Source organism: Mytilus californianus, unplaced genomic scaffold (assembly GCF_021869535.1).
Source record: "Mytilus californianus isolate M0D057914Y unplaced genomic scaffold, xbMytCali1.0.p SCAF_2, whole genome shotgun sequence".
Classification (NCBI taxonomy): domain Eukaryota; kingdom Metazoa; phylum Mollusca; class Bivalvia; order Mytilida; family Mytilidae; genus Mytilus; species Mytilus californianus.
Genome location: NW_026262668.1, coordinates 72144487 through 72157251, shown reverse-complemented (window position 1 = coordinate 72157251; position 12765 = coordinate 72144487). Strand labels below are relative to the sequence as shown.

The following is a 12765-nucleotide window of genomic DNA, read 5'->3' as shown; positions in this document are numbered from 1 at the left end:
AGATTCATCCAACTTTGATTGCTGTCAAAATCAATAATGCATGAACAGGAACAGTATATGTAATAAACATAAGTGGATTAAACTTTGCAACTGCACAAAAAATATCAATGAAGTTAAATTGTAATAATAAGAGTCTAAAATAGAACTAGATAGCTTTTATCCTTTTTCTTACAAAGACACATTTAATGCCTAAGTCAACAATTGTAATAAATATAGAAATTAAACAAACAGCTTCACGTCGTCTTCTCTCCTGTTCCTTTCTACGTTCTATTTCTTTTGCTTTTTTGTCAGCCTCTCTTTGACGAGCAGACTCATCATGTGTTGATCTTCTTGCAGCATCTAACGCTTCCTCTTCTTCACGTTCTCTGCAAAAAGAATTACAATAAAATACTCTTAATGACTCATAAATGCCAAGTATATTTTAATATACTTTTTTTCCATTTTTGGAAGAAATGTTCCATGTTTTTTCCTAAAAAAATAATACTTCAATGCTTGTAAAATTAATATCGTAAGCCATTATTTTTTAAAAAACATTATATCTATAAAAAAAACAAGGTTTCAAAATATTTTCATTTTTTATCTCAATAAACAAACCTAAGTCTCTCCATTTCTGATCTCTGTCTATTTCTTTCTTCCATTTCTTTATTAAATTTCCTCTTTTCTTCTTGTTCCTTCATCATTTTGTCCTAGATTATGAGAGAAAATCAATTTCGAAGTTGAAGTTTTACAAAATATAAAGCACTTAATACTCTTCCTAACTTATCTCAAAAACTAACATGACAAAAATATGTAATTGAATACAGTAAATTCAGAAATTATTGCGTGCATTTATTATTGCGATTTGTGAAGAATGGACAACACAATGCAAAATTAATTATTGCGATTTTAGAAAAATCTGCATTCATTTATATGTATCAACTATCACAATGCGAGTTCTTATCATTATGATACTCATCTAATCGCATTATTCGCATTAATAAAACCCTCGCAATAATTAGTGAATTTACAGTGCATGGTTATTCTTGCGTCCTGTTTATTCACGGTTTTGGCCTTAGAAGGGCATTTATATATTTGCTGTGTTCCTTATTCATGTTTTATGCATTTAAATGAAGTCAAATGTTCGTGTAGTGTAAAATGTCTACCAAAAAACAGGGGGAAATTAGACACACCCAAAAAATACTTGATATATGGTATATAAACTAGAGCTGTTCGCACAGCGGGACTAATACACCACATATATGCATTTAAGTTGCTGCTGTGAATTCAGTATTGAGATCTCTGGTTTATTCATTTTATATAATCATTGCCTCTGTGATAGACTGACACACGGTTTCTGATAGGTCAATCTGAAAGAATCAAACTGACCTAAGAACAAAGTCTGAGGTTTGTATAATGTAAAAATAAGGGTCAAAGTCAAGGTCAGTATGGTTCATCTGCATACAAAGTGCTGTTAATCTAAGTGCTACAGTATTAAAGTTATGCACAAATCAGAAACTGTTTTACTATCATAGGGTTCAAAGATCAAATTCAAGGTCAGACTGACCTGACTTTGATATATGACTCACCCCCATTCCATGATGCATCAGCATTTTTCAGAATAGTATCCCTTGAAAGAATCTTTTGAGAAATGTTTCTTACCCTCTCTTCCTTCTGTTTAGCTGCTTTTTTAAACTGTTCAAAGCTTTGCATTGCACTGGGTCCCTTCTTGAGAGATGAAGGAGTTGACATGTTTGCTAAGCTAGACCAAGAACCAGCATTCTTTACCTTAAATGTATCCTAAAATTGAAAAATAAGTCATCTGTCAGTATCCTACACGTATGCTAAGATAGCATCACTGAATAATACTGTAAAAGCAAAACATCTGTAGGGAGTTTGTATTCCAGGGTTCTTAATAAGCATTTTTGAAGACGAGTCCAGGGACTCATCATTTTTGGCTATGGCAAGTCCAACAGTGAGAAGATGGAATTTTATTGGTATATAATTTATTGTTTCGGTACCCATGACAAAATAGAGCAAGAAAATGACATCAAATTTAGATTATTTTAAAACTTTTGTTATTAAATGATGATATATGTGGTCAGTTGACACAATATTTTACAATCTTGATGCATCTTTGGTCTCACCAGTGAAAATGAGTCTGGAGAGATTCTCATGAGTCCAGGACCCATTGACTTGCCTTAGTGAGAACCCTGTATTCAATTCAATCAATTCAAAACCAGCAAAAAATATAGCTTGATAGAACAAAACTTTATTGTTGCTTTTGAAATAAAATGCTTCGCTGAGTGCAGCTGGATACGACCACAGAGGTCCAACCCTGAACAGTTGGGGCGAAAATGGACACAATATTCGCGCTTGATACAGGTCTGAATTTGGATTGTTATTATTTATATTAAATATTTGACACATAATAGGTTTCTGACACAGAATAACTGTAGTCAAAGAACTTAGAATTGGTTATATGATTTGAATTGATATTCAATTTTTTGCTTTTGTGCAATACACTATGCTGTTGCGAATTGACCCTCCCCCCAACAAAAAAAAAAAAAAAATTTACCTCCCCTTTTTTTGCTTTTGTGAAATACACTGTGCTGTTGCGTATTGACCCTTTGATTGTTTCCCTCAAGATATGGTCATAATCTCATTTCAAATTTCCAATGGAGTTTGCAACCATAATTACCAATTTAAATACATCATAATAGTCTTAAATAGATAATTTAAAAGCAGTGTAAGGGAGGTAATCCAACATTGTACAATTTTGTTTTTGGATTACCTCCCTTACACTGCTTTTAAATTGTCCATTAAACGAAAAACCCTTGTTTTCCCCCTTTTTTGCCCCAAATTCCTAAACAGTTTGAGCCATAACCCCCCAAAGCCAATCCTAACCATCCCTTTGTGGTATGGAAACTTGTGGTATAATTTCAGAGAGATCCATACACTTAAACACAAGTTATTGTCTGGAAGTTACAAAAATGCTTATTTTTGGCCCCTAATTCCTTAACTGTTGGTACTATAACCCCTAAAAATCAATCCCAACCTTCCTTTTGTGGTATTGAACCTTATGGTAAAATTTCATAGAGATCCATTAACTTAAACTAAAGTTATTGTGCGAAAACCAATGTGTCTTCGGACAAAGACGCCGACGCCAACGTCATACCAATATACGACCGCAAAATTTTTTTGCAGTCGTATAAAAAGGAGACACCACCTTAATGAGATAATTTCTAAAGCAAAAACAAAATTTCATCTAAAAGAAATTAGTTTCTATACTCCAACATTATTCTAAGGCAGAAAAAACTTAACAACAATGGGAAATATCAACATCTATACTACTGTACTATTTGGTCAGTCAAAATGCATTGACAGTATAAATGTTGGCTTTATACAGTCACTGATTAAATCCTTGTGTGTGACATTGGTAATGTGTTTCAATACAAATTTATCTTTCACGTTATGACAGTATGCAGGTTAACAGATATTTTATGCCATCCACTTCAAATAAGAAAATTCACAATTGTTGATTTTTACTCAAAATCTTTTGGCAGATCTATTATGAGTTATAATATAAAAAGAACAAACATTACATTGTCTTGGCATATCCTCTCAATCTACCCGTTTTTTTTAAGCCTTGTACAGAAAAAAATATTTTGAGTCAATGTATAGTTATTCTATATATATATAATTACTCTAAATATCAGCACAACAATGTGTCCAGCGTTCTAGACCACTCGGCCACCTAGACTGAATCTAGAATCTAGAGTTGTAACACAGTACATGATATATTAGGCATGAAGATGGAATTGATTGCAGATTAGTTAAATTATCTATAGTAAAGGATCGTAAGATGCAGTCACAGAAATAATTATTTGATAAGTACGTCTAAACAAGTGACAACTCTACGACAGGTGATACACGGCTGAAAACACATATTATATTCATAATTACTCTAAATATCGCTGCACACAGTGCAGGCAGTGACGTCTCGATATCCCAATTGCATGAGTTCGAATCCCGGCGAGGGAAGAACAAAAATTTGCTTCCCCAAATTTGCAGATTTAACATTGTTGTGCTGATATTTAGAGTAATTATGAATATAATATGTGTATTCAGCCGTGTATCACCTTCATTGGTGATCCAATGGATGGATCTGTCGTAGAGTTGTCACTTGTTTAGACGTACAATTCTATATATATATATGTGTGTGTGTGTATTAAGTGTGTTTCAATGAATGATTAATAAGAAAATGCCATACCTTTTTAACCTGAGAAACAGGAGTTTTATCTGCCTGCATTGGTCGTATAGAGTTTGTTCCTCCACCACCAGGTGTAGATAAGCCAGGAGCACTGGTCGATAAATTAGGATTACTGGAACTTGATCCAAATCTTACTCCAACTCCACTAGCAGCTGTAATACATTACAAATAAGACTAGAAACTAGGGTTGTCAACTCGTTGAAAAATTACTAATCTAGTACTTGTTGGTTTTACAGAGCAATATTCAAGTATTGACTAATATCAACTAACTGGGAACTCAATTATGTACATTTTACTCTTTGTTGGTTCTTATCTGAGGGACATTACCATAACTGTCAACCTCTGAAAATGAAAATGCAGGTCATAACCTGCATTGAGGAAAAAAATGTCAGGTCATAACGCATACAAACTTTTTTTGGTTGAATTTTAGTATTTAGAGGTTTTCTTTTTAATAATATATACTCTAACACATACCAGTTTCCTACAAATATTCACTATTGTATTTGTTAATTATATAAATATTTATCGTTAATTAAATATCTTTCTAAAGCAATGCCCTCTAATTGTTTTATTCAGATTACTTTTTATACATGTAAATGAATTTATAAACCTCAGCTATAAGTAGAAATCAGTTATGGCTAATGTGCTCCTTTACACAGGAGGAAGATAAGAGAAAGATGTGTGTTTACTTCCAGTGCAATATCTAGAGCATATGGATTTTGACTCCAAGCTTTTACATTTAAGTGATAACTAAATTGAATGGTTTAAAATAGTTTATAACGGACTTGTATCTCTCCAACAGAAATGTTTTAAGAGGTTCAAATTGTTTTAAAAGGATTTTTATAGGATAATTGATATTTGCCAACAGCAAATCTATAATCAGGACATAGAATTGTATGTCAAGCTTGACTGGCTTTAACTTTCTGGGGTACAATTGATGAGATAATAAGCATATTGTTACTTTTCATTCAAAGGAGTGTCAAAATATGTTTTGTTAGCTGTATTGATCCAATTAAGAGAAAGGTAAATAAGAAAATCCTAAGTTTTGACCTTTCAATTGTTTTCCTTTTCAAAGGAAAAAAGCCGATAAAAGCGAATGAATATTTCAATTCTAAATACCGGAAACAATACCAGTCAGAAATATGGGTGAAAACGGGTCATTTTCTGAATTCCCGGGTTATTTGATCACCCGTCGGATATTAACAAAAGTTTAATTCTATGTAGGTATGTACTGTTGATTCATTTTTTTAGTGGATACAAATTTTCATGGATTTAGCAATTTATCAAAAAAAAAATTTATTCAATTTAATTTGAAATTTTTATTTCATTGAACATCTAAAATTGAGGTTCAGGTACACCTCCAATTATCAATGGCCAATGAATAATAATGAATAATTCTTATATGATTTGCATATTAGGGAATACGTTGATATGATTGATTGAGAGGACTTCCGGTAATTGTTCTTGATGTTGTTTATTTTTCGATAACCGACTTTGACCGAACTTCTTTTCGTAACCAATATAAACAAGATGGCGCCGATAATGACACAATCCGGATCGACGTTAACAAATTTTATTTTCACTTCGCGTTAATCGTTAAATTAAATAATAAACACAAAACATTCGTTTAAATGATAATAAGAGTTTTTGTAGTTTATTTTTTATCAGATTGCAAATTTCATGGAGTACATATTTTTGCGTTAACCAACAAATATATTCATGCGCCAGGCCTATTCAATGACACAAATACACAATTTACGTGTGATAGAGGTTACAAGTGTGTAAAAATAAATTCCCTATCTCAAATTTAAAGAATTATAAGGATTAAACGCCTTTTTAAAGGAATTTATTGGTGTATAAACTCGACCAATTCACTCAAAAACAAATAAAAGTCAGAAGGACTTTTATGATATGTTTGTGAGTGACTTGGTCCAGTTTATACATCAATAAATTCCTTTAAAAAGGCGTTTAATCCTTATAATTCTTTAAATAAACAATATTAAATGAACATTAGTTATTAAATATACATACATATAGTAGCACCAGGTGGAGCAGGAGGTGCTGTTTTAGGTGGACTAGGTTTAGGACTACTGCTACTATTATCTTCTCCAAGGTAAAAATCCAGTAAATTGTCAGCTGAATCTTCGTGGGACTTGGTTGGTGACAATGGATGAAAATCTGGAACTCTCTTCTCCACTAGCATTTGTGGAGGTGATAAACTGGGAGAGATATTCATAGTGTTGCTAGTAGGTACTGAAGGAACTAAAACAAAATATACTCTTCATAAAACCTGTTAACTGTAGTATTTAATTATTACATATGATTTCAAGCAACCTTGACACCAAAACAAAAATATGAAATAAACTTTCAAATCTTACATATGAATTCAAAGAGATCATGTTCCTTTTTCTTAAATTGTATTGTTATAAAGTAGGCAGTTCGTTTTCTTGTTTAAATTAGTTCACATTTTTCATGTTGGGGCCATTTATAGAGGACTATACGGTATGGGCTTTTCTCCCTGATGATGCCGTACAGTGACCTTTAATTGCTTTTTCTTTGTCATTTGAACTCTAGTGGAAAGATGTTTCATTGGCAATCATACCACATTTCCTTATTTTAATATGAGGACTTCCTTCAATAGCATGCCAACAAAAATATGTATAGTTCTCTTGCCAAAGTTTTAGGAAATTTTATCATGCTTTGCAATTAAAGTTAACACACTGGTAGTATAATTTGAGCCATAAAATCTCTGTGTTTGTTATATCCAGTCAGAAAATAGGCCTATATATATATCTTTGTCTGGAAATGTCTTTCTAAATGATAAGACAAATTTTTAAATTAACTTGGCAAGCTATCTGACAGTCAGGATTCTACTTTATCAAAATGATCTCCCCATTACGCCACCTAATTTTTTCAATCATAAAAATGGAGGCCATTGTAGGGATGAGGCACTGCCAATTTAGCTCTTGAAAACTGATTTTTTCCATAAAATAGCATCATTACGATCCTTATGTGACAGTTGTATTCTAAAAGACAAATGAATCTACTAGCCATTAAGCATCATTTAAGGATGTACTTAGGTGAGGTTTAGGAATTTGTGTCAAATGTTCGGACTCCTTGGTTTTTTTCCTTCAATACAGGGTAAAATATTTGCCCCATAACCAAGGATCCGGAAATTTTCCCAAGTCATTTCGGTCATTTTTTTTTTGTGATGTAATAATATCGTGATGCACAATAATGCATTTTTCTAAGGGTGACAAGTCTTGCACATGGACAAGTAAAGTCCTTTTTTGTGAAGTATTGGGTCAAACAAGTGTAACTGTACCTTGATCTTACAGTAACAGTGATGTCTCTGAGTTAGAAACTACACGAGGAGACGTTTTGTTGTTGTGTATTGCATCACTGAGGTCGTATGCATAACCCTTTAAATTTGCATAAATTAAAAGAGGAATAAAATACGGCATGTTTCATCATTTTGAAATAAAGTTATGTAAACCAATTAATAAACTGTGTTGAGCTTCTTATTGCATGTACAAGATATCGTTTGTATTGTTCAAATTGCTGCTGTTTGGATGAGTGTAAGTGATTACCTAATACACAACAAGATAATGTGTATTCACCTGGTTTACGATATGAGGATCAAAAAGGGGAAACCATGAATTCTGTTGGTCTTTACAGAGAGAATGTATGGCTTCACTTGGGCAAAAATCAGAAGTTTAGCCAGGAAAACAAAAGAAAGGATAACGCCCATTACATTCTGTGAGTAAGATGGTTTCAAAAAATCGGAAGTGCAAAAAAACAAAAAAAAATCGAGATTGTTCATTCGCTGAGTATATTTCTTAAATAGGCTGTATGGCTTCAAATCTAAATTACGTTATTTAGTTTTAATTCCTTTTTTAAACATTTTTTTTTAATTCTGCATTCCTATAAATTATACGCTTTACCACTTTTGCAAATCTATTAATATCTTTATCTGCCATTTCCTACCGAAGAGGTTAACAGTAAAATCGATCTTTCAAATAAGATTATCAATTAACCCATGTTGATCCCCATTTTCCATGCGCAAACTCAGTAAACATAAATCTATATTTAACAAACGTTGACCAAATCAGCTGATCGATTATAAATGGATTATATGTTTTATTTGGATAAAAATAGACAGATTCTCGGGTCAACAGTGTTATTTGTCTTCTTTAATGAATAAAATAATATCTGTTTGGGAAAATCTAGGTCAGAATGGTTAAAACGTTAAATTTGATGCACAGCAAATCGCCATATTGTTTTTATTGCTTAACAGGTGTTTACAGGTGAGATTTGTGTACATGGCCTTTATGGCTTTAATCAAGACAATAACGACACCCAAGCCGAATTCAAACTTCCTGGACATTGATTACTATCCTTACTATGTAAACAAACCTAGTGGCTTGAACCCAGACTTACCCCACGCTGTGACTCGACAGAGTCCTGTACATTGTTTTTACTTACATTATAGAATAAACAACAGACTAATGATAAATATTATTAAATCACTAACACAGATCAATAAAATTTTTATTTTGTCTCAAACAAATCTATTTTTCTTGATGACCTGAAAACAAAAATAAGTTCAAAATGGCGACCGATAAAACCCTGATCTCAATGAAATGACCGAAATTATTTCTGTATAAAAAAAAAAAAGACCTAAATCCCAATAAATCATTTCGGTCTTTTCAGTTTCCAAATCGGTCATGTCTGGCATATATGACCGTTTCCGGACCCTTGCCCATAACACCCATTTTTCTTTTCATATAAGACTTTAATAGCTCATAAAAGGTCATTTACCCAAGTTTAAGCAGATTCTTGATTCAGACCCAAATAATACCAATGCAAATATAAGATAAAAGTCTGAGTCAGCCTTTTCCCGCCATTTTTTTTTTAAATCAAATATTTTGAAAAGGAGCTCCATAAAACAATATTTTTAGCTTATTTTGTTCCTCAACTAATGCTCTTCCAACTTATAGTATCAATTTTGATTTCTAGATTTTATTAATTTCACCTAAGTACATCCTTAATGTACTTTTAGGCCTCTTGTCAACTTAACACTAGTCTGATTGGTTGTCAGGAGCAATTTTTCGCAAGTTCAATAACACTAAAAAAAATCTAATTAAATATTTTCTGGAAGGGCAGACTAAAAATTTTCAAAGGCTAAAGATTAATTACCCTAGAGAATAAACACAACAAAACAACATTAACCTGTAGCCTAAATAAATAAACAAGAGTGCACATGCTGAAATGTCTCGCCTTCTTTACTAATCATTGATATTATGTTGATAGTCCTAAATACAAACTTTATTACAACTGTCACATAAACTTAACATTAACCAAGTAAACTAAACATTGACCAATGAACCATGGAAATGAGGTCAAGGTCAGATGAACCATGCTAGGCAGGCATGTACAGCTAACAATTCTTCCATACAACAAATATAGTTGACCTATTGCTTATAGTTTAAAAAAAACAGACCAAAACACAAAAACTTAACTATAACCACTGAACCATGAAAATGAGGTCAAGGTCAGATGACACCCACCAGTTGGACATGTACACCTTACAACCCTTCCATACACCGAATATACAAGACCTATTGCTTATAGTATCTGAGATATGGACTTGACCATCAAAATTTAACCTTGTTCACTGATCCATGAAATGAGGTCGAGGTCAAGTGAAAACTGTCTAATGGGCATGAGGACCTTGCAAGGTACGCACATACCAAATATAGTTATCCTATTACTTATAATAAGAGAGAATTTAACATTACAAAAATCTTAACTTTTTTTTCAAGTAGTCACTGAACCATTAAAATGAGGTCAAGGGCATTGGACATGTGACTGACGGAAACTTCGTAACATGAGGCATCCATATACAAAGTATGAAGCATCCAGATCTTCCACCTTCTAAAATATAAAGCTTTTAAGAAGTTAGCCAACGCCACCGCTCGCCGGATCACTATCCCTATGTCTAGCTTTCTGTGACTTTTAGGCTCGACAAAAATAATGGAATCTGAAGAGGCGATGTATCAAATATGTTCGCTTTATACTTTTTCAAGACAAAATAGTCAACTTAAACACACCTGAACATAAAAAAGTGTACTCAACTTTCTCTTTTTGATAAAATTATTGCCCATTTTTTCCAAAAAAAACTGTCGCCGGGGGCAGAGATGCAAATTAATGCTTTAAAAAGATCAATCTTTTATCTTTGTGTAAAAAAATTTCGGCTGAATTTATGCTTATGCACAAAAAAGATCCACATGTATTTCCACCAACCACAATCAACTGTTTTGTGGAAATTTGTCTTTAATTTAAAAGTGTACAAATATCTTGAAGCTCCATACTATAATTCATATAAAAACATGTGTATATAAAATGCTTCGCTGGGGCGCAGCTTGATACGACCGCAGAGGTCGAACCCTGAACAGTTGGGGCAAGTATGGACACAACATTCAAGCTTGATACAACTCTGAATTTGGATTGTTATTAAATATTTGACACATCATAGGTTTCTGACACAGAAAGAATGTGGTCTAAGAACTTGAATTTTTTTAATTTACCTATTATGGTCCAATGTCCAAAATCAAAATACATGGTTAGATTCAGCATATCAAAGAACCCCATATATTCCATTTTTGTTAAAATCAAACAAAGTTTAATTTTGGACCCCAACTTGGACAAACTTGAAAACTGGGCCCATAATCAAAAATCTAAACACATGTTTAGATTCAGCATATCAAAGAACCCCAAGAATTCAATTTTTGCTAAAATAAAACTAAGTTTAATTTTGGACCCTTTGGACCTTAATGTAGACCAATTTAAAAAACGGGACTTAAAATTAAAAATCTAAATACACGGTTAGATTTGGAATATCAAAGAACCCCAATAATTCAATTTTTGATGAAATCAAACAAAGTTTAATTTTGGACCCTTTTGACCTCAATATGAACCAATTTGATAGCGGGGCCCACAAATAAAAAATCTAAATACATGGTTAGATTCAGCATATCAAAGAACCCCATATATTCAATTTTTGTTGAAATCAAAAAAAGTTTAATTTTGGACCCCAACTTGGACCAACTTGAAAACTGGGCCCAAAATCAAAAATCTAAACACATGTTTAGATTCAGCATATCAAAGAACCCCAAGAATTCAATTTTTGTTAAAATCAAACTAAGTTTAATTTTGGACCCTTTGGACCTCAATGAAGACCAATTTAAAAATCGGGACCCAAATTAAAAATCTATAAACACTGTTAGATTTGGCATATTAAAGAACCCCAATAATTCAATTTTTGATGAAATCAAACAAAGTTTAATTTTGGACCCTTTTGACCTCAATATGAACCAATTTGATAGCGGGGCCCCACAAATAAAAAATCTAAATACATGGTTAGATTCAGCATATCAAAGAACCTCATATATTCAATTTTTGTTGAAATCAAACAAAAAAAAAAAGTTTAATTTTGGACCCCAATTTGGACCAATTTGAAAACTGGGCCCATAATCAAAAATCTAAAAACATGTTTAGATTCAGCATATCAAAGAACCCCATATATTCAATTTTTGTTGAAATCAAACAAAGTTTAAATACTGGACCCTATCTTGGACCAACTTGAAAACTGGGCCCATAATCAAAAATCTAAACACATGTTTAGATTCAGCATATCAAAGAACCCCAAGAATTCAATTTTTTTTAAAATCAAACTAAGTTTAATTTTGGACCCTTTGGACCTTAATGTAGACCAATTTAAAAAACAGGACCCAAAATTAAAAATCTAAATACACGGTTAGATTTGGAATATCAAAGAACCCCAATAATTCAATTTTAGATGAAATCAAACAAAGTTTAATTTTGGACCCTTTTGACCTTAATATGAACCAATTTGATAACGGGGTCCACAAATAAAAAATCTAAATACATGGTTAGATTCAGCATATCAAAGAACCCCATATATTCAATTTTTGTTGAAATCAAACAAAGTTTAATTTTGGACCCCAATTTGGACCACCTTGAAAACTGGGCCAAAAGTCAAAAATCTAAATACATGTTTAGATTCAGCATATCAAAGAACCTCATGTATTCAATTTTTGCTAAAATCAAACAAAGTTTAATTTTGGACCCTTTGGACCTTAATGTAGACCAATTTGAAAACTGGACCCAAAATTAAAAATCTAAATACACTGTTAGATTCGGCATAACAAATAAATAAATGTGATCAAAGATTTTACAAATTTAATGCACCATACTGTGCAATTAAAGATAACTTCTTAAAATTTTTCAATATTTGAAATTTGAAAAAAAAATAATATTTGAAGAATAATTCTTTTTAATTTCTGAAATCTGAAATGAGAAAAAATTGACCTCCCACAATTTCTTTTTATCCCCCCCCCCCCCTTTTTTTCCCCCAAAAAATTCTTTCCCTCAAGATATGGTCATAATCTCAATTCAAATTTCCAATGGAGTTGGCAACCATAATTACCTAT

General features: G+C 32.3%; 1 protein-coding gene across 2 annotated transcripts in view; it reads right to left on the bottom strand.

Moving 5' to 3' along the window:
• The window catches only part of LOC127728038 (bromodomain-containing protein 3-like), a 59701-nt gene that overhangs the window by 6382 nt on the left and 40554 nt on the right, over positions 1-12765 (bottom strand). For both annotated transcript variants that reach the window (XM_052235205.1, XM_052235206.1), the window contains exons 17-21: positions 6281-6511; positions 4250-4401; positions 1639-1776; positions 595-686; positions 230-365 (exon numbers count right to left, since the gene is read on the bottom strand). In XM_052235205.1, the coding sequence (XP_052091165.1) occupies positions 230-365; positions 595-686; positions 1639-1776; positions 4250-4401; positions 6281-6511 (749 nt within the window). The remainder of the gene's footprint in view (positions 1-229; positions 366-594; positions 687-1638; positions 1777-4249; positions 4402-6280; positions 6512-12765) is intronic.